General features: G+C 28.2%; 1 protein-coding gene across 2 annotated transcripts in view; it reads left to right on the top strand.

Annotated features, from left to right (window-relative positions):
• LOC107449138 (GIGYF family protein Gyf) overlaps positions 1 to 23,694 on the top strand; it is a 45,736-nt gene that overhangs the window by 8,517 nt on the left and 13,525 nt on the right. For both annotated transcript variants that reach the window (XM_071182243.1, XM_071182244.1), the window contains 15 exons: positions 330 to 464; positions 1,274 to 1,414; positions 3,968 to 4,059; positions 4,136 to 4,201; positions 5,501 to 5,959; positions 9,188 to 9,284; positions 10,708 to 10,809; positions 10,924 to 10,988; positions 12,471 to 12,634; positions 12,717 to 12,842; positions 16,309 to 16,439; positions 18,934 to 19,034; positions 20,419 to 20,556; positions 21,513 to 21,902; positions 22,444 to 22,608. In XM_071182243.1, the coding sequence (XP_071038344.1) occupies positions 330 to 464; positions 1,274 to 1,414; positions 3,968 to 4,059; positions 4,136 to 4,201; positions 5,501 to 5,959; positions 9,188 to 9,284; positions 10,708 to 10,809; positions 10,924 to 10,988; positions 12,471 to 12,634; positions 12,717 to 12,842; positions 16,309 to 16,439; positions 18,934 to 19,034; positions 20,419 to 20,556; positions 21,513 to 21,902; positions 22,444 to 22,608 (2,372 nt within the window). The remainder of the gene's footprint in view (positions 1 to 329; positions 465 to 1,273; positions 1,415 to 3,967; positions 4,060 to 4,135; positions 4,202 to 5,500; positions 5,960 to 9,187; positions 9,285 to 10,707; positions 10,810 to 10,923; positions 10,989 to 12,470; positions 12,635 to 12,716; positions 12,843 to 16,308; positions 16,440 to 18,933; positions 19,035 to 20,418; positions 20,557 to 21,512; positions 21,903 to 22,443; positions 22,609 to 23,694) is intronic.

Here is a 23,694-nt window from a genome sequence, read left to right as displayed (position 1 = left end):
GAAGTTTAGCTAGTATTTATGTAGGTTTTTATCAGTCATTTTTTGTTGTAAGATAGTGGGCTGCAGGTTGTGCATCCCTTATCAATTGTATATTTTTAACATGAAAGTATATTTTTAACATCACGAAAAAAAAAAATAAGATTTTCAGTTTAAAAATAATAATAAAGTATGTATTTTGCACCGATCCTTTTTTTAACTTTTTAGTAAGATATGAAATTAAATAACTCATTTGGAATTAAAAATATGAAATAGAACTAGTTTGTTATTGATGCCTTGACTATTTTGGGATTATACCGCTCATAAAGTAAACACTTTTTTAATCCTTAAAGGTCGGGGTAGCGGTGGTGATGATGGCTTTTTAAAACAAGATAATCCACGTGCACCTCACGATTATTGGAGGAAGTTTGATAAGGATGATGAAGGAGATTGGAGATCTTCTGGATCCCGATCATCTGACAGAATTGGTATCTAATTGTTCATAAAAATTCTTATCTGTACTAGATGTATAATTTTTTTTTTTTTTTTTTTTAATTTTGCATAAAAGCATTAACAAGAGTTCTAAACTATATTTATTCGAGATTACTGATAGACTTAGCCAATTCCTGATGTGGTTTCCTGTTTGAGAGCTTTCACTTGGGTGTTAAAATTTTACCTCTGTTTTTGGTGATGTGGTAATATTTTCTCGCCTCGCTCTTTCACTCAGAAGACTGCTTACACCCCGACCAGCATCCGTGCATGAGCAGCACATGTAATGTTCTCTTTTTCCGTGCTGATCCTTTTTAACGAGTTTGCTTCAATCGTCAGCATCAAGTGTCAACAATTAAGTTTAATTTAGTTCTTAACTAGTTAGAGAAAGCATGTATTTTACTAATACTGTTTATTTTCTTGTACAAAAACATTTCATTTTTTAATAATGATGTGAAAATGATCATTGAACTTTTTCTATCCTTGTAAAAAATTAAGGGTAAATAAATAAATTTTTTGGATCAAAATTTTAAATTTTATTTGTTAAAATTAAGTATTTTTAAAAATTAATTTAGCTTAAACATCTTTTATTTAATGACGCCCTGTTCTTCTTAAACTTGAGAGAAGATTTGTTTCTTTGAAAAATCTGGTTTAAAAATTTTCAGCCATTTTGTCATTAGAGTAATCACGTGTATAATATTAGATTTGTGTATTTTCTTTATTATTTTTAGTTATTCTCGTGTATTTTGTTAGTAGCAACTGTTGTATGTTCCAAAATATGTATATGAATCTCTCATTTATTTTTTAGGTGGCAGGGGCTCTTGGCGAAACAACTCAGAAAGAGACCGACAAGGTGCCTCAGACAGAAATCTTCATAATCGTAACATTAATCCTAATAGCAGGAGTGGTCCGAGTCCTCACAAAAATCATTCTTGGAAAGAACCTTCTGGTATTTTATTTATTTATTTTTATTATTTTTTTTTTACTGAAGCAATTTCAACAATTTTTTTACAGCAGAATTTTATTCCTTTTTTTCCTCGCCTCTTCTGTTCTTGTCTAGCTTAAACGATCCCACCATAAATGCTATTCTAGTGATATGTGTTTTGTTGTATAAAAAATAATAAACAAAATTGGCAAAATTCATGATTTTTTTTTTTCTCTGATAATTTAAACATGTTTTCTTAAAGTGTGATCGGCTCTAATGTTCTTCATCATGGAGTAGGCCATTTGGATTGGCCCAGTCTAATATAGTATGTTTTTTCTTCTAATTCAGGGTTGCTGCAGGCGACTAAAATGCAACTATTTTCAGTATGATAAAATGCAACTATTTCCAACAACTATATTCAGCTAAAATGCTGCTATTTTCATGCAACCTTTTCAGGCAGAAAAAGTTACCATAGACTAAATGGATTATTGTATATGACAATTAAATCATTTAATAAAATTTTAGTCTTATTTTTGTTCTTATTTAGGCAGCTATTTTCATAGTTTTCGGCAATTATTTTCATGCTTTAGACCAGTGTTTCCCAAAGTGTGGTACACGTACCCCCAGGGGTACGGGAACAGTTTAGCGGGTTACTTCTCTTATACGAAATATCTTACAACAAACGAAAATGTCAATTTTTTTTTTTTTTTTTTTTTTTTTAAAAAAGCAAAGCTAGTCGTGAAAATTTATGATTACCTTTTTTTTTTATTTGCTGTTTTTTGCAGAGTTAACAGTTAAAAATTAGTGGTGTCAACAACCAGTTATGACTTTTAACTTTTGCGCAATTTTTTTTATAGTAATAAATACATTCATTTTTTTATTAGTGGTACACAACGTTACAAAAAATTTAGAACGGGTACACAAAAGTCGGAAACACTGCTTTAGGCTACTAAAAGCAACTATTTTGTTCATTTTTTTTCTGTGGCAACCCTGCTAATTAAGTAAATCTTCTAAAACTGATAAATCACTATATCAGTTTTGATAGAGTTTGGTTAATCAATGTTTAGATGAGCCCTTGCAGTTATCATTTCAATTCCTTGAAACAGAATTAAATTATCATTAAACGAAAATGAACGACCTGATTTCAATAATCTTCAGTCCTTAGTTTTTTTCTTTTTTGTATTTGAGCTTTCGCATTTCTGAAAATTAACATTTTCTACTATTGATGTACCTTTTATCTGTTTGAATATTGCCAAACAAAAACAACAAAAAAATTGTAATTTTGAGTTTAATTGCTAATGGTAATTCATATACTTAAAATAGACATAAATCTGCACTTTTTAAATGTTTGCGTAGAATTACAGTTTTGACAAAAATACCATGTAAAATAAATTCATGTGAGCAAATTTTAGATAAAATCATGGGGTCTCTTACAAAATACCTAAAATAAATTCGACAATAACTAATTCCATGTTCTGTTAGTTTTTAAAATTAATTAAATACTGTAATTATTGAAGGAATTAGAAGTTTCTCAAACTTTACTTTTATATACTTGTTAAAAATACATAATGATTGCTTAGTTTTCCGTTACTTGGGTAAAGAAATTTATATTGTATGTATGATATATTCATTATTTTAATATTTCAATTTTTATACTATATTTAAAGAAAACTGTTATAGAAAAAATATTCAAAAATTGATTTAAAATATTTTTAAAGTTCCACCGTTAGTTAATATTTTTAGTTACGGTTAGTTAATATTTTTAAATATTTATTATTCTTGGTTATTTTTTTTTAATTGATAGATCTAGGGCATACCTTTACTTTTTTATATGTTTGCATTTATGTAACTCATTTATCAATTTTACTCTTTTATATCATTCAATTAATTTTAAATATATTTTTTTATTGAAATAATGCATTGTCTTACTCCTTTCTATAAAAACTTGTATTGATTCAATAAATAAAATTAATTTTTAAAAAAATTTACTTATAACAATTAATTGATATTAATACTGCATATTGTGTACTGCTAAATATTGACATGATTGTAAATGATACTATAATATTTGATTTTTATACATACTGTCTATCAAAAGCGAAACTTCTTTATACACGCATTACCAAAATAACATTTACTTATTAAATGCTTATTTATATGTTAAGTGGAGTTGTAAAGTAATAAATAAGCTTGTTTACATCTCTAGTTATACTGTTTTATTATGTTTTTCATATTTATGAAACAAAAGTGAATAGTTTTGAATTCTTTATTCAAATTGTTAATCAATAGTTAAAAAAGGTTTCTGCGAAAGGATTTTTTTAATGGTTTGTGGTTCCTTTCAATTTGGATCTTCAAATATTATTTTACTTTTTGTTTTAAATAAACCGAAAAACCTGGTTTTGGGAAGTTTTTTGAAACAAATCAGTTTTTTTCTAACACTGATATTAAATTTAACAGAAATGTATTTATTAAGGAATCTTTCATGTATAAACTGTTGCATAATTAAGTAAATTACAATTTATAAATGCACGGAGATATCCTTTTTCCTTTAATAAAATATTTATTTAATTGTTATAGGTAATAATTTACCTGAATGGAGTGTTGAAGAAACGAATGAAACTGATACTGTGGGAACTTTTGATTCTAGTGGAGCCTTTTTGGAAACAAAAGTATTCGATATTTAAATTTTTATTTATAATTGAATATTTATTTGGCTAAATTGCTTAATTTTAATTTTTTTTCCAGACTTCTGAAGATGCAAGTGTGGATGAAATATATCTCTCAGACTCAGCTGATGAAGGGTCTTCTAAAGTAATACTTGTTATTTTCAAATAATATTCTTTTTTATTACAAAGCTAATTATAATGGATGTGTTTGTAGGGTAGATCCTTTGGAGCCGGTTTAAGTTTTTTAAATTTAAGGTGTTCGTAAAATCTCTCACCTATTAAAGACTCGTGCTTCCATTTTACAAATGTACCCAAGCTATAGATATTTGCTGACTTTTTTGGAAACAGTTTTATCTATTTGTGAATTTAGAGTCAACATTTGTTAATTTGAACTCATTTTAAACAAATATTTTTATAATTAAAAGTTTCAGTTGGTCAAATTTTATGTACTGAACTTACTTTTCAAATTCTGAGCATCTTCGACAAATGTTTGTATCTGCTCTAATAAACTGTTTTTAAATTTATATCATTTTTGTGCAAAGCATTCTGTCTGCATTGAATGATTGTCCTTTTTATCTTTTTTTAATACGATTCTCATTTTACCTATTAATGAATTAATTTGTGGTTTTTTAACTCAGGGTAAAGAAATAACTGCAAAATTTCATAGAAAACTGCTCATCTTAGTTTTTAACAAGTTTTACTCTCTAGTTTGACATTTGTGGGATATAGAATATCTTTATTTTGTGTCTTTTTTTTTCTTAAAAAAACACTTATTTTTTTTAAAAAAAAAAAAAAAAAAAAAAAAATTTTTTTTTTTTTCATTAAGCGTAATTCATCACACCAATCATTTAATTTTGNAAAAAAAAAACTTTTTCTTTTTTCATTCTTTGAAACAATAAAAGCCTCCTTAAAACTATCAAGTTGAGAGTTTTTATTATTCTGGCAGTATTAACTTAGATTTTATAATATTCAAATATTTTTTTTTCTTTCAAATATTTAATGTGGTTTTGTATATCAGAATTAGTTATATGCTTGAATCACAAAAATGTGATTCCACAAAAAAAAAAAACACTTTTAAGTTTAGTAACCATGCTAAACCTATTTTTATAAAGTTACTTTATTTTTGTTCTCCTTTTTTTTTTTTTTTTTAAACTTATTCTATTTATTAGAAAAACAAAAACGTTCTTTCATTTTGTTTATATAAATTCATCGAATATTATATTCTAACTAACAAAAATAAACAATTTAAACTTTTTTTTTCTGCTTAAATTAAGTCTACCATTTTACATTGTTGCTAGTGTTCAACTTTTTATGGTTTGTTATTATACAGTTTTGTAAATTTATTAAATAACTTGTATTTCATTATTATGTTATAATATCTTGTATACAAAATTTTTGTTGGAAAGAATTTTCTATTCACAAAGTGCTATTTTTAATATTTCAGGAAAACCCAGAAGCAGACAAAAAAAATCTTAAGAAATTGCCAAAATCTACGCCAAATATTTCAAGTAATAAAACCTCTTCAAACAAGAAGAAAATAGACAGCACCTCAAGAGAAAATAAAACAGAAGTAAAACAAGCTCAAAATAGTCCTGAACTTTCAAAAAATAATTCTAAAAACTCTAAAACGGGGGTCACGAAGTCTGCTAGTGAAGTGATAAGAACTAAATCAGATGCTCAACTACAGCAACTTCGTTCTCAACCAGAATCTGAATTCATTCCAGATCCAAACACTAATGTGCCTGTTGTAAATTCAAAATGTAATAAAGTGGAGGAGTCGGTTGTGTTAAGTACTTTAAGAACTTCTGATAATGCCACTCCGACAAGTGGTACTGCAGAAGAAGATGCATTTGCCCACCATAAAAAAGCAACTGAAAATATGGTTGCTCAATGGACAGAAGAAGTAAGCATTTGTTATGAGTGATGGTTAAATTTATAGAAATTATTTATAAGCATTTTAAAATTTATAATAACTATTTAATTTCAATGCATTTTAATCCCGAATACAGGATTCTAAACAAAAATACTTCTGGAAACTCAAGGTCTGATTACAGTAACTATTTTACAGTAGTTTCACAGGGTATCCGCGCACCCGGAAAGTCATAAATTTTGGTATTGAACAAAATTTGTCATGATTTTAACTTTTTTTTCTTCTTTTTTTAAAGTCATGGATTTAGGTCCCCGAAAGAAAATTTTTTTTTTTTTAAATGGAGTCCCCCCCCCCCCTTCCNAGGCCCCCCCCCCCCTTCCCAGTGTTTCATGGTGTTCCAAATATCTGAATTTGTAACAAAATCCCCACTCAGAGTTTATATTTTATTAAAATATAAAAAGTTTTTATCATGTTTATTAAAAATTATGGCGTTCTTTAAAAAAAAAGAAGAAAAATCTTAATTTCTAGAGTGAAGTATCTTATAAACTTCTGTGATTTCAGAATTATTATTATTTTTTATTTTATCAATTTAAAATTCTAGCTGAAGCAAGCCAGTCATTGGTAAAATTTTTTTATTCGGAAATGAGAACAGAAAAATCAGGAGTATTCTTTTCCCTTCTGATGAACAAGAAAAGTATCTTTAGAATATAATTCTGCAGAAAAAAAAATAATTGCTCAGCTATTATTTTTTCAACTATTTTATTGCTTCAATTCTACCTTTTTACTCTGTTTTTTAAATTTAAAATCAATAAATGTAAAGATGCTGAGTATAACAGTTTTGATTATACCTATCATTTTAATTAATGTTATTATGATGCTTTTTGAATTTATTATTCTGTTTTAGTCAGAGAAAATAGTAACTTTGTTAAGGACATACTTGACCAGTTTTTAGTGATATGGGTCATATGTATATCTTTTAGCAGTGAAGGAATTGAATATTAAATTAAAAAATCAAATTGCGGCATATTTTTTGCTAAATAAATCTTTTAAATTGTAATTCCTATAATTTAATATTTTAATCAAGCTATGAAATAAACACTATGGCAGTAATTAACTTAATATTGTTTGTTGTAATAGTATCATTTAATAGGATACATACATAAACATTGCCTTTCAGCTTTAACTTTAAAATATTATCTATCAATTGATGCAAGTTTGACTTTTTTCTATTAAATTCTTCTTATAATATTTCATATATCTTGGAGACTAATATGGTGAAAAGGTTAATTTTAGTTGTCTGACTCTTGAGATTTGTCCATCCCTCTTTATTTCTGTCATTATAAACTACATTATTGTGGAAACACTTTTTTTTTATCCAGAACTTAGTTTATAATTTAGATCATCACTTAACATAATTCAGATCCCTAATCCTATAATATTTATTCAAAATAACCGTGTCTCATCAATCTCCCTCTTAGCTTTTTTTTTATGCCTAATGTTTTAGAAAATTGTTCATCAAATGTTTGTTACCAAAATCACTTTTCTTTCACTTCAAAACTTATCAAAAAATGCCATTTAAACCCTTTATTTATTCAGATTTTCATTCAATAGCTATACTTGAAGTCTATTTAACTTATTTCATTTTACAGTTGAATGTTATATAAAAATAACAGAAGACTGTATCTACATGTTTGAACAGCTTCCTGTACAGTAGAAATCAATACATAGGATCATCAAATGCTATTTCCGTTTTGTAGCCAGGCTTGGTTAAATAATAATATTTATCCTTGGAAAAGTTAAATTTATTTTCTGCTTTTTTTTTTTTTTTTTTTAAGTTTATTTATTACTATACTTTACGTTATCTAAATTAGACTGTGTTGAAGAACTATGGAGCTACAATTCTTTGATAATTTAGTAATTAAAAATGAAAATCTTTATGACAAAAAAATTTGAAATTTAAAAATTTGGACCACTGCGGATATTTTACATCTGCACTGTGGTCAGTGCAAGCTGGGAGTAGAATTTGTATCTACTAGCCACCACTGAGATTCGAACTTGGGTGGTCTCATTGTGAGGCGAATGCTCTATTCCTTCAACCACTGTGCATCTTGTTTTAATTACATTGAAAAAGAAACATGAATTAATAATTTAACTATTAAAAAAAGTTGTATTGTTTCATGATTTAGGATGCACCATCTCATGCTCGCTATTGCTTTTATTCCAGTAAATGCAATAGATGACATTAGAACACACTTAAAAAGTTGCCATTGACTGTCAGGAAATACTTTTTCAATGATTGACACAACATAATGATTGGTATAAACATAAGATCCCTTATGTAAACAAATATGTTATAAAGTAATGGCATTTGATTGATGTTGTGGAGCCATGAATCCTTGAAATTAATAAAAATTAGCAGTTTAAGATTTGATTTATGTTATATTTATTTATTTTGAGGGAGGCATTTTCATATAATTAACACTTAGTCAATACCTAGAAGTTTATGCACCTTAAAAAAAATCATAAGGGATCATATTTCATACGGACTTTAAAATTGTGACTTACAAATTTGTTAAATTGGATAACCTTCCAAGTATTTATTTCCTAAAGTTAGTATTAAAAGTTACATGATACACTACATTTCTGTTGAATAACCTGTTGGTGAAAAAGACAATATCACACAATTGCATGAAAATTTCAGGTCAAATTCTCATAAGTTATATTCTAATAAATATAGTGAGTACTATCAAACTTCACAATGCACATTCTCTTTTCTAAACAAATAAAATGAAGTTAATTTTTCCAAAATTGTCTTCTTTTTTTTTACTGTTTATTTAAAAAATACTTATTGCAAATATTACTAACCTTGGTATAAACTATCCTGCTTCAACCTTGTACCTTAAACCCTAGTAACTAAATTTCATTAATTTTTATTGTTTGCTTATAATATATAGCTGCTAATAGCTAATGAATGTTTTTTTTTTATCAATGCATATATTTTGAATATGTATATAATTAATTTTATGAAATAATGAATATTCTGCTACACTTTTATATAATAATTTTTGAAAACATATTTATGTAAATGTGTTGTAGAAAATATTTTAGAACTTATGTTTTATTACTTTTTTTAGTCTCACTAATGGTTTTTATAGTATTGCATACATAATATCAAAGTGTGCTATTTATCGTAAAATTGTTAGCTATAACAGTAATAGTTTTTCCACTCAACTTTACATTACTGTTTTATTTGCCATCCAGGAGGAACAGCAGGCTATTTCTCATACTGTAGACATTCATGCACCTCACGAAAAAGAAACTAAATGGTTTTATCAAGATCCACAAGGTGATATACAAGGTACGAACAATATTATATATTTTAAAAATATTTTTTTTCTCAATAAATCTTAGTTTTAATATCAGCTTTAAAGTTAATATATATGTATATGTATATATANAGCATTTCAAAGGAGAAGATACTTTTAGAATCTTGTCCCTCTTTCACTTCCATATTAGGAAGCACCAAATGATTTTCCATGATGCGTTACAAAGGTATGTATGACTGGAACCTAATTACATCATTTTCTGTAGTATTTAATGCGGGACCGATGGTTTTGCATGTCTCTTGCTGAATAACGTGCTCCAATAAANATATGTCTTTGGTAAAGAATAGGTGTAGAAATTCTATTTTGGGACTTCAAGGTGTTCCATAAAAGATCTACCGGAACCATCAGGAGTTTTGTCCACACTGCCTCCCTTGTGGAGTGGGGATGTAAACTGTTATACCCACCAGCCTACCTTTAAATAAACCTTTTAATAGCGTATTATGGCTTACGACTGAATTATTAAAGCTGCATACAACAAGGATGTAGCCCTGTTATTATATATATATATATACACTTTTTGTCATGATGAGAAAATTAATAAGTAAATTTTTGCTTTGTTTTTGAAATTTTAAATTCTTATCCTACTTTTTCTTATATCTTTTCCTGATGTTAAAGTCAAATTAAAATAAATATTAATATCTAACTATAAAGTTTAAGTAATTTATGGAGGTGTTCTTATATTTTTTTTTCTTGCATACATAAGAACTTCTTATAATTTTATGCTAAATTTTAAACTAGTTTTGATTTTTTTCCATATGGGGCCATTTTCTGCAAAAAATGTCAATGGGGGTTCGTAATATATTTTTTTTCTTTTTGTCATTTTACACTATGACTTGAAAAATTGACTTAACATTTCCTCCATAGACAATTTTCTTTATTTTAAACCCACTTACATAGAACAGTCATTCCTTTCAAAGAAGAAAATAAAATTACATAAGTTGTTTTACTGTCTAATATATGAAGAAAAAAAACTTAAATAAGCTGGAGGGTATTTTGCAAATACCGTCTGCTTCAGACTAACCGGTCTAATGTGACCACAAGGTATGCAGGATAATGAAATAGTCAAATAGGACTACCACCTTCTATTATCTCTCCTATGCACTTAAAAACTACGGAATTTTAGATAATTGGTTAAAGCAAATCTTCTTTTTGTTTATTAGTTAATTACAAAAATACATTAATTTTTGCTTGCAAGCAAATGCTATATTTGTAGAAAAATATTTTTATTTACGGTTAATAACTTCCCTTCATTTCTCTCCCAGCCTGTCTTCTGAAATATATGTGCAAGCATCTTACTTTTTTTCAATATTCACTATCAATGATTGTTTGTAATGTTCCTAACTTATACTTATATTTTTCTATGACAGTATTTATACTCGTCCAATTGTTTTTCAGGCCCATTTAAATCGCCAGAAATGCTGGAATGGTTTACCGCTGGTTATTTTACAGAAGATTTAATGGTCCGAAGAAATTATGATGAAACGTTTCATAAACTAGGTAAAAAGAAAAATTAAACTTTATGTATACCAGTACTGTACTATGTATGTGTATACCAGTACTATAATACTAGTTTTTTAAATTGAAGAAACTAAAATTCATGTCGTTAAACAGGTGATCTTATTAAAGTTTGGGATAGAGTACCTTTCCTACCTGGTAATCTACCTCCACCCATAAGGGTAAGATTTTTTATTATTATTTTATTTTGCTTAGCCTTTAAATGCATGGTATGGTGGAAGGTTAGTTTATTGATTTTTAACATGAGGCTTATAAACATTTCAACCCCAGGTATGGAAGACTTCTGCAAAAAAGCGATGCTCTTCTTTTTTCTCCCAATTTTTTAAAACTTCCGACAATGTTCCAAAAAAGTAATTTTGGGGGGGTTCAATTATTACAGACCCCCTTCCATAACTGCTGAAGCCCAAGCATCCAAACAATAGTCATAGTTGGAATGAACTTTTTTTTCACTGCAGTGGCCTCCTGAGAAAAAATTATCATCAGCAGAAAATGGGTGGAACTTCGGCAGGTGCACGTTTGTTTTAATAACCGCGACTTCCAGTGTAGAGTGAAAAGGGTAAGGTTCTTGGTTTTTTAATTCTGAACAGTTTCATTTTGACTGCCAATATTTGATCTGGGGTTTTCCACCTTGGTGCGGCGCATATTGAATTTCCGCATCCGTACATTATAGTTCTCTCGACTCTGCTAGTTCTTGTTTTTTGTGGTTACTATCTGTCATTGAAAAATATTAAAATAAGCCTTAACGCTTGGGCTTTTTTTGTGACCTGCTTCCTTGCATATCCCATGGATACCACTCTTCCGTCCTGAGGAACTGAAATCAGTCTTCAGAAAAGATCAACGGGCTGAATTTCATCCTTAAATTAATATGTATTTCTAATTTTTTTATATTAAGTTATCAAAATGAATGAAATAAAATTTTTCTTTAAATAAATTCAATAATGTATGTTAGAATAAATAAATAAAATTTAACTTTTTATGAAAATATTGTTATTTTTCATAATTATTGCAAATGTCACACCACAACAAAAGAATGGGGTCAACTGAACTTCTACATATGCTTGTATAAACAAAATTTGTATTGTTGAATCTGCTTCAGTTTTTGATTTTTTTTCCAACATTTTGAGCTGCTAGGTGAAGTAAACTTTAGATATTTTTTTAAAAATCAAATTTTATGGCACTAGGACAAACATTAAGGGTGCAGAGATGAAAATTAAGTAAAGATATAAATGACCCCAAGAAAAAAGTTAGGGGTGTAACTCAGCAATTGGCACTATTCTTATAGAAAATTAACTATAAATTTCTTAAAAATAGTATAACTATAAATTTCTGCCATCGGCTTTCCCGTCTGCCCCATAGTTTTGATGTGGCTTCTGAATAATTTAATAAAATTAATTTTTCTTTGTTTCTTTTGTCAGTTTTTAAATGTGTTTTTTTTCTTTCTTTCATCATTGTGCAGTTATATGTAGCTAAATTAAAATAATAGTAAATAATTGAAAAAAGTCTGAAATATATTTCTTCACTTACCATTCAGGAAAAAAACATTATTAAATTGTTGAATACTTTATTTTAATCTTTATCTTACACAGGCATTTTAATGGCCCTTAATCTATGTTCTTCAATACTAAAGCATTGTTTCTGTGCAGGTCACTCCCCTTTCTTCATCAATTCCAACACCAATTACTCAAACCAATGTGCCTAACCCAGCTACTACATCTACACCTTCTCAGTTGCCAAAACAAGATGACTTACTGGCTCTGCAAAGACAACTGTACCAGCAGCAGCTTATGCAACAACAGTTAATTATGAGGTTTATCAATTTGTATTTTTTTCTTTGTTGTATTTTTGTGAAGTTTATTTAAGAATAGATTAATAATTAATATGATTTTTAGGCAACAAGCTCAAATGCAGGCACTCCTTTCCCAGCTAAAACAACAAGACAACTTTTCTAGTCTACCTTCTCAACAGCAACAACAAGTACTTTTGCAACAATTTATGTCACAACAGCAAATGGCAAGGTGAGAATCTTCTTTTTATTTGATTTATGTTACCCAGTTTGGTGATGGAAATTGCAGTCAGAGTAACTATGTGAATGATTAATGTACACAATATAGTAAATATTTTTTTTTTTTTAAGAAATTGATGATTATGAGGTAAATTACATAAATCAATCTATACCTCATTAATTTATCATTTAAAATTATTTATTTTTTTTCTAGAAATTTAGGCAGGAAAAGTTTATTGCTGTGCCACATTAATAAATAATATACAAAGTAAATCTTTATATAATATTTTACAAATAATTAATTGATTAAATTCACTATAAATTTAATTTTAATTCCTGTAAATAATTGGTATGTTATTTGTTACTTGTGATAGCATGTAAGTTTATTCTTGGATTCTGTTCATGTTATTATAAATATCTCGCATACAACTGCCTTAATATAATTTTATTGCAATTTTGTTTTAGTTTTGTAAATTACCTCAACAATTTTTAATATAAAATATGATTTGCAGTATTTTCATTGAAAATTTTATTATTATTTTAATTCTTGAAAAATAAATGTTAAGAAATCAAATTTACTTTTATAACAAGCTTTGCAATATTCAATTTAAAGGTAAGATATAAAATTTCAAAAGAATTGTCTGTTAATATTTTAAAAAAATAATTATAATTATAATGTCATAAAATATTTGGAAAGATTCTTTTTATTTCCCTCTTTGTTTGAGTTGAATATTGTGCAATTGGCAGAACCACCAACCTACTGGTCCTACTAAATTAAAGGTGATTCTCCAGCTTTTAAAGACTTCAAATTGTTGTTTGTAGGTGAAATTCTTTCAAAACATTCACTGTACCTCAATAGTAAAACTATAATGTTTATTTTAAAATCTTAATTTAAACAAAATGCCATAAATTATTGAAAGATTAATTCAACATTTGAACTAAAGGGTTCATGCTTGTGTCCCCGTTCATACCTTGAAATCTCACTAGCAAAATCGAAGGTGAATTTAGCATAAGCAGTGTTTTCATCGCAGAAAAGAAATGGGTGAGAATTTCTCACCCTTTCTCAAAAACAGGGGGAGATTTCAAAAAGTTAAGTGAGGTTTCTAAAAATTATAAAAAAAAAAAAATTTTAAAAAATGAGACTTGAAAAAAAAAATTTCTTTACTTACAATACATTTTTAACATCTTCTAATTTTTCAAGCGTTGAATATTATTGCTGCATCATCAGATGGAAAATGTTCTATATCTACTTTTTCATCAGCTATTCTCATTAGGTTGCTCAAATGCGTATTTGTTTCGTTTTGATCGTTTCTACCCACATTTGTTTCATTTTCATTTGTCCGTTTCGGAGTAGAAGATATTGCCTTTACAAGGTATTTGTCCATCTTGCATTAATGCGCAAAAAATTTGAACGTCTAACATGAAGAAACCTTACCTACAGTGAAATGCGTTCTGAAAGAGGTTCGGAGGGATGGTGTTCTGTTGTTCTTAAAGGTTCTGAACAATACTAGTAAATAGGGATGGGGCAGATATTGAAAATAATGAAAGATCCAAGAAGAAAAGTGAAACGGATTTTATTCTAAATGGCGCGATGAAAAAAAAAAATTTCAAAATGCGAAACATTCGCGAATTTTGAAATTGTTTTATAGAATGCGCGAATTTCTCGCGGTAATAATTTTTTAATGCAAGAAAAGAAACAAAATATGCGAGATTCTCGCACTGTAGTAAAAGCACTGATAAGCTACATATTACGAATTCAAAAGCCATTAGACTAACTGTCTAAAATCAGCACACAATCTGGTAAAACAAGAGCCCTAATAAGCATGTTCGAAGACTGTATGCTATAGTTTACACAGTCAAAGAATAAAATAAGTTATTTCATCTGAAAGAAAACAGGGTTTCATCTTTTAAATTCTAATTTCTTAATTGCAACCAATTTTCAAAGAGAATGAAAATAAATGTTATCTGTTTTTAATTTTTTTTTTTTAAAAAAGAATTTTTTATTTCAATTTATTTTTTTTAAAGTCTTAATATTTCTTAAAAATAATACATGAATTTTCTAGTATAATTGATCCAATTTTTTGCTTTCTCTAAGGTGACAACTTACATGTGCCAGACATACCAGAAACATTTTCTGTTCAATAATGCTACCAAATGTTTAACATTATGGCAAGTTGTGTATAATTTTATTTTATAACAGTCGTTGAACTGCCCACACATTTTTGGGGCTTATGACTACTAATGTTCAACTCTGTAGCCTTATAATTTTGAATCAAATCCAGGTGATAAGGAAATTCCTGGATCACGCATTGGAACAAAGTAGCCTTTGCGGGGGAGTTTTTAGTAAAACTAACCCACACTTGTATTAGGAGAGTGTCTGGTACCCCCGCCCACTGTCAATTTCATATGTATAGAATATTTTTTCAAGTCAATGGGCCATCGGACATTAATTGTTATATTAAAAATAGATTATTTTCAAAGTTTCAAGTATTTATGCAGCTGGTAACATGGTAAACAACAGTTTTGAAAATATGTTGAATACAGTAGTCAAATTTTTTAAATTTCTATTTTTTTAAGTTTAACTATTCTTTTTTTGGTTTATTCTTCTTGCATTATTTAATTAGATGATAAAACAATAGAAACATACATAAATATTGATTATTACTCAATATTATACAGAAATATAAGCAATACTCCTTAAGTGGGCGGGGCTACCCGACTCTTCCCTACATGGAGAGGAAAACTACGAAAGCTCCCATGGTTAGCCTGATGGCAAGGGGACTCTGACCAAAGATCCATCTAGCACTAAGTATATTTTAGCACTGTGGTCAGTGCTAGCTGGGTGCAGAATTCGTATCAACCTGCCATCGCTGAGATTTGAACCTGGTTCACCTCATTGAAAGGCTCTTGAACGCCCACGGTTCAACACTAAACTTTGTAAATAAATAACAGTTTAAAGAACATTATTATGTTCTTTTATCTGTTATTTATTTACTAAGATAAAAGAACATTATTATGTTCTTTTAGCTGCAATGTTCAGCCAAATAAGGAGAATAATGTGTTTCATACAGCTTTTGTATGTATGATTGGTTAGAACAATTTTCAAAACAAAAAAATGCGTGTATTTTCTGTTATTGAAAACTTAAAACACGGTAGTCTTTTGAATAACAAACACTTACCTATTGGATAAGAAATGGAAAAAACTGGTTTTTTGGCAGGAAAAGCAACAGGTAAAAGTGCTTTAGGAAATTAATTACGCTGTTATTTTATTGGAATCATGTGTTTCATCTAGCTTATGTTAATGAGTCTAACTTTTATATCATTTTTCTGAGAACTCTGAATTGATTATCAAAAAAATCTTTGTTTTATCTCCTGTACAGAGTTATATATTTTTTTTTTTAAAAAGTGCTATAAAATTTTCTCTTAATAAGAAAAACACCAGTTTTCATCAATTACTAAAACCTTATTACTCATTTTAGGCCAAATGTCAATCCCTTGGCTGATCAGCCACCCATGTTAGATCCTTTATCAACACTCCCTCTTCCAATGCTTGGTATGTCTATGCCACCCATGATGAGCGACATGAACCTGTGGAATACAGCTGGTTCTGGTATGTTTATCAGATCTTTATTATTAAAGCTTTTATTAAAAAGTATATTATTTTAAATATTGTATTAAAATTTATTTTTACTCTGTTTTAAATAATGCAGAGTAAAAAAAAATTATTTGCAGAATAAGTTAGCCATTTAGATTGATATATTAGTATCTGAAAGTAGTTAACACTCATATGTGTAAGGATGAGTGTTAATTACTTATAGATAGAATAAATGAATATATTAAGAATGTATCTAAGATGATCTATATTGAGATGATATAAGCAGAAAATTATTAAATATTAAAAAGAAACTGCTTGTTTAATTTTTGTACAAATTTTTCTGTTTAGAAATAATTTGTTTTTCTTTGCCTAATTTGGATATGATGTTAGTTCAAAAAGCCTTTTTAATAAAAACATAGGTAGCATCTTACATCATATTTATTGAAAAGAAATTAGATCAATGATTTTTAAGTTGGACAGTGTTCTTACAATCTCCATATCAAATAAACTAATCCTTTTTTTGTCGTTACTATTTTAAAAAATTTAAGTACAATTGCATGTATTGAAACATTAGAAAATTTCTTTAAATTTGATAATGTTCAAGAAAGTTTTTCTAAAGAATATTTTATTTTTTCCTGTGTTTCAGTAAAAAAAATAAATAAAAAGTGAATAATAATTTATTGTACAAAATAATAATAAATAAAAAGTGAAAAATAATTTATTCTACAAGAAAATTGGTCCCATGTCTTTCTCACTGCTAACAATTTTAATTACTATCTTCTTTTTTTATATATAGAAAATTATGTTTATATAATGGAAACTTTCTATCATCCATGTAAAAAAAAAAAAATTTCATTTTTTAAATTCAAATAAGGTATGTATTTTTAACCTATACATGGTGGCTGGGCAAGTAAATATTTAATCAAAAATACAATAAAGTACAGATGAAACACACACTCTCAGATTTTGAAAAAGCAGTACCAACTGAGAGAGAAAATTAGAAAATGAATTTGATTTCATAAAACCTAAATGTTACTAAGTTTTATGATAAAATTCATTAAGAAGAAAGTTAGCTTTTTTATATTCCCCTAGTTATTTTTACTTAAAATAGTTTGTCCTGGTTACTGTGTATTTTTTAAACTTTGATACATAAAAAAAAATAGTAATAATAATAAAAAATTGTACATTGGTTGCTGTTCATGTACGAAAAAAAGCAGAGTGAAGGGCATATCCTTGCCAATCATTCTTAGCACTTCCGATAATATATCTTTGCTAATAACAATGCACTTCATTTACTCTGATACTTATTCGGGCAAAACAACCAATAAGAATGCAAATCAAATTTATCAATGAATATTTGGGTTAAATACTTCTTTGTTAATAACGCTTTTAATTTTTACATTTACACCTAAAATAAAAATGTCGGTTTAGACATAATGTTGTTTTTCCCCTACAGGTTAATAATTTGCATATTTATGTGTAAAGATGTTTGTGCTTGAACAAAATTCATTTGAGTATGTATTTTTTAATTAAAGTGGTTGGCAGCAAATGTAAAGGAAGAAGGCTAGCTTCAATAGACATAAAGTAAACCGGTCCCCCAAGGGTTGGTAAAATCTGTATGTAAAAGAAAAAAGCAACATTTAGGGGCACAGAAGAGTTTATTCTTCTTGAAATGTGTTTGTACCCACCTCTCCTTCCTACTGCTAGGGTTTGGAACGAGATGGAACGTTTTCTCTTTTTATCTATGGTTGATCTGCTGTTGAATTTTTACACTGTTTATTAACAATACTGTACTATTTATTGAAATATTTCTTTGAAAATGCATTTATATTTTCCGTGTTAATTACGTCTTCTAGCATAGAAAGAATAAAATGGCAGTTGGTGAGAGTGCCCAGCTAATAATCGGTTCAGGTGATATAGCTCCTAATCTCTGTAGCTTTGCTTCATATGCACATTCGTTCATATGCTTGCAATTTTCCGTGTTAATTACGTCTTCTAGCATAGAAAGAATAAAATGGCAGTTGGTGAGAGTGCCCAGCTAATAATCGGTTCAGGTGATATAGCTCCTAATCTCTGTAGCTTTGCTTCATATGCACATTCGCTGAATCTTGGTACATATGATGCTCTACTAAATCTGAATATGTTGCTCTCCTTTAATAATTCTGTTTTTGTAATTGCATCTCATACTAAGCAGTTCTCCATGTTAGTTACTGGAGGACTGGACTTTTTCAGCCTTTCTATATTCTTTGGTTTCGATCATCGCTCAATTTGTAGGTAATACTCCTTATTTGCAATGAATTCTCCCATAAAAATTTGAATGATTTTACGACTAAAAAATTTTATACATAATGCAAATTTAGTAATAGAATAGCATAAGATCTTGATCAGAAAAATTATAAATTAATTGAAAACGTGGAGTCTTATTTTATAATTATTAAATTTGTTTCAGAGAAGCAAAAACCACATTCAAGTGTATTTAAAATTGTGGATTTTTTTCCCCTCTATTTAGGAGCCTGGCCAATGAATATGAGTAATCCTCAACCAACAGGTGCTAGCATTTGGGATATGGATCTTTTAAAATCTAAGTCTGAAGATTCTGAATCTGGAAAGGTTTGTGAGAACTAATTAAATGAATAATGATAATCAGCGTTTGCTTGTAACTTTCGATTGCAAAGCCTAGATTCAAAAGATACTAATTCCTAAACAAAATATAAGATATAATTAAAAATAAGATAGTGAATGCTTCATGAAAATATTAAAGAAAAAAAAAGAATAAACTCAATTTTTTTTAAAAACTGTTTTGCAGGTTATATCATGGTGCGTAGCATTTTTAAAAAGTGCTTATTTTTGATTTTCTTTTTTTAAAAGCCCTTAAATGTGCTTTTTTTCATTGGATGTTTTTAAAAAGTACCTAATTTTCCCTCTTCAAAAATGAGGTATTTTTCTTTACCATGTCTATTTTCACCTCCTATTCTGCAAAAGCGTGCTTTTCACATTGTTCTATACAACGTTATCACATTTAATTCAACTGCACAATCTATTTCGGCGTACCGTCGATCCATAGCGTGTGAAAGCCCCTATCATTTTACATGTTTGATGACATACTTGCGAGTCCGCATGTTCGTTGACTGAGCGGGGGTCGGTGAGATAGTTGCACTCTCATGTGCAACTGTGCTGCATTTTGCAAGATATTCTCAATTTCAGGCTTCATTTTCCGCCCTCTGATATTGAACCGAAAAATCTCTTGGATCATTTTATAATTACTAATATAATCAAGAAAAGAGTTAATTGTCAGAAACTAGTTATTTTATTATGATCATGTAAAGTCTTTGAAAATTATTTTGCATTTTGTGCATAAAAATATCTTTTAAGTGCTTAAAAAGTACTTAAAAGGTGCAAGTCTGCCTTAAATGGCATTTAAATTGTTTGATTTATCACAAAATCATACTATTTTGTGCCTTTGTGGGGTTTAAAAAGTAAAATGCATCACTAACCATGTAAAATTAATAAACAGCTCTGTTTGTAATGAGAATTGGTCTTGATATAACTGTGCAAATTTGATTTTTCTGATTTATTGCTTTGAAATATTAAATGAATTTTGAGAAAAATATTCTATATTATTATAAGTTTTTTTTTTTTTTTTTATGTAAACATCTTCAAAACATTTTTTTCTTTTTTGAGAATAACTGTAAACATTTGGAATTGTTTCCTTTCTTCATTTTTCCAACCTTTAACTAGACAATTTTCATTGTTTATTAAAAATTACGCTACTAAAGCGGAATTGCTATTGTAATTTTTTCGTAAACAATAACTATTTCACTATTACCCAGTCTAGTGATCTTACTTTTTTTCAAGCTAAAGTTGAAGATAGAAATGTTGTTTTTTTTTCTTTCTTCTTTTTGTTGCTATTTTAATAAATCAACTAAAATGGATGCCTTTATTCAGTATATGTGGTATTTTTTCTTATGTTACAATTCACACTACTTTTTTACAGAAGATGACTGAAGAACAAGAAAAATTGAAAAAAGCTGAAGAGCTTAGACTGGAACAAGAGCTTGAAGAAAAAAGACGCCAAGAAGAAATCAAACGTAAACAAGAGGAAGCAAAACTTCTCCAGGAGCTGCAAAAGCAGGTAAAAAATATCAATATTTAAGTACTTGGGTTACTAATTTATGGCAGCATAATTTCCAATTAAAATAATTTTTGGGAGTATTTCCCTAATTTTTAAACTATCTTCTCAAAAATGTAGATATACCTATTTTAACAACGAAAATAGCATTTATAAAGATTTAGAATGACTCCCTTAAGTTATTTGTAAACTATTTTAAGAAACTAAATTTAATAGTTATATACTGAATATTTTTTTCTTTTGTGTACTTTATTTATGTAAACTCTTTTCTGTTGATAGTGATTATGTTATACAATTTCTGCAAACAAAGCTTTTAACCTCTCTAGGTTTTATTTTAAAACATTGATATTTAAAAAATTCTTGTATGTTATTTAAAAAAAATTATACACTATTCTATAAAATACTCTATTCTGTTGAATTTATTTAGTTACTTTAAAGTTAATTTTGTATTTGTTTTTCAACACTCAATGTTTTTAAAAAATCCTCCTATTTTCTTTACTATTTTCTGAGAATTTTGTCTGCTGTCCCTGTAGTTAGTAAATTGGTCTAAGTGTAATGGTCAAAAAGGAAGGTACATGGTCTAAAGTTGATCCTAAAAAAACAATTCCAGCTACATATCCTGAGTCTCCCAGAACAGCCATGTTTGTCCCACTGTTGCCATTCAACAGAAACAAATTTCTTTAAAAACTACTTGAAAAATTTATTTGAATTTTTAAATGTTTCAGGGCTTAGTATCAGAAAAAAAGAAACTTTTTTCTTATATTTTGTTCTCACTATTCATGGAATGACCCATTAGAAGATTCTTTAGTTTAATGTAAAAAGTAATTATGACTTCAAGTGAAGATAATATGGCATTAAGGGACAGTATCCTTTAAAAAAAATAAATACTGTCGTTCAAAACGGGAGGAATATTATCTTTATTTGATAATAAATTAATTTGTTGTGAATAAATTTTTCAGGAAGAAGAAAAAAGAAGATTAGAAGAATTAAAGCGTCATCAAGAAGAAGAACGGAGGAGACAGGAAGAGCTTAGAATACTTGAAGAGAAAAAACGGCAAGAAGAACTTAAAAGACTCGAAGAATTGAAGAGACAAGAAGAATTAAGAAAACAGGAAGAGCTCCGAAAGCAAGAAGAGTTGCGAAGACTAGAAGAATTGAGAAAGCAAGAAGAACTAAGAAAGCAAGAGGAGCTCCGAAAACAAGAACAGAGAAGGTTAGAAGAATTGCGAAAACAAGAAGAACAGAGACAAATGGAAGAGCTTCGAAAGAAAGAAGAGCAACACAGGCAAGAACAAGAAAAGAAACTAGAGGAAAAGCGAAAAAGGGAAGAAGCGTTGAAAGAAGAAAAGGTATTTCAACAGCATTTTCTAACTATTTGTTTTGTTGTCATGAAATTAAGTTATAGACTTTTCCTCTTAATTCTGCTATGTAAAATCTTCTTATCTGGCTTCACATTTATAGCTATGCTAATTTATATTTTGCTGTTTTTGCCAGATTTTTTGTATTTAAACGTTTTACCCCCTTTTTTTTAATCAAAAACCCATTAAAAAAAATTGCATAACTTTTTAATAAAACACTTCATATTATTTATTTTTTACTCAAGAGCAGGTGCTACCTAAACTATCATTTATTGGCGAATCTACGCCATATCGTAACAAATTGTTACCATTAGATGAAAAATACACTTGTGCTTTGAGAATATGCAAGTCATCGAGATTTGGTTATATTTCATTTAAAAAATAATTAGTCCTTAAATAATTTCTAAAGAAATATACATTTGGTGGTACTCAGATAAACTTTGTACATGAATTCAATTAAAAAATGTAAATCTCTAGTTATAAGTAATATTTTTATATGCATATATACATATCTGTTCAATTTTATTTACAGAGAAAACTAATTGAGAAAGAACAAGAGAAAATCTTAGAGATAGAACGTCAAAAAGAAGCTTTACGAATAAAAGAAATTGAAAGAGAAGAAAGGTATCTTGCTGAGAAGAGAGAAAGAGAAGAACTTGAATTAATGAAGTTAGCTGAACTCAAGCTTGGATCACAAGTAAGATTTGGCAATGTATTGTTGTTGATTTTATTTTATTCATATATAGGGTATTGCAAAACTAAGTTTTTATATTTATTATTACTTTACTTTCCCAAGCTCTTTAATTAATAATATTTTTACATGCATGATATTTTTAAAACTGAAATCTATGTTTTTGCTTAACTGATTTTTTTTTTCTTTGTTGTGAATTATAACAGCAGATTCAATGTGATATCAAAACCATAGCACACTTAAAAGATATCAATTATAAAATAAATAATTTATAACCATATATATATAAACAACTTTGTTCCAGAAAATATGGATTTGAATAATAATTTAAAATTAATACTGATTGTAATTATGAAGAAATAAGATTCAGGGTGCCATTTATTTTTAGAAGACAGGAAAAGCCAAGGGTGCCATTTATATATTGGTGATGATGATAGGCAGGTGAGGTTGGAGGTTTGTATTCGTATAGTGGGCCAGTTGAAGATAGTAATGAAAACAGAAGATGATGAATATAATAGTTGAGCCGGATTAGAATTAATAAAAAAAGGCTTTTATTTTATGTATAGTATTTGTAGAGCTCGAGATACAAAACTAAATATTATCCATAAATTTTAGTTGAATCAGTTTTGCATAGTAATAATTAAAATAGGTCAGGCCATGGGAGACAAATCCCCACGACCTGCCTAATCAAAAGCCAAATTAAAAAGTACATGTAATTTGTTCCGATCAGACACAGGAGAAGCATGGGTAGGAGATCCAAAATTGGCGGTCTATTAAAATATTACATAGCCAAAACAAAGCCAACCAGCCTATCAATATTGGGTTTAAAATAATACCTTGGCGATCACGAGTCGCCAACAAATTTATGAGAATTATTACAACCATGCAACCGAAACATTTAGCCGTTGGAAATTTAGAATAAAAAGTTATAAATAGATTTTTGTTTTCGATTAAAGGCGACAGTGAATATATAAGTCTGCATTAGTAATGAAATAAAAAAGTATCCGTTACATTGATCTGGAAGAGAAGAAATAAATATTTTATGTTTGTTTTAAGAAGATTAAGTCTGTGATTTATTTTAAATGTAATTCT

Source organism: Parasteatoda tepidariorum, chromosome 6, assembly GCF_043381705.1.
Source record: "Parasteatoda tepidariorum isolate YZ-2023 chromosome 6, CAS_Ptep_4.0, whole genome shotgun sequence".
Taxonomy (NCBI): domain Eukaryota; kingdom Metazoa; phylum Arthropoda; class Arachnida; order Araneae; family Theridiidae; genus Parasteatoda; species Parasteatoda tepidariorum.
This window is presented reverse-complemented; position numbering and strand designations above follow the sequence as displayed.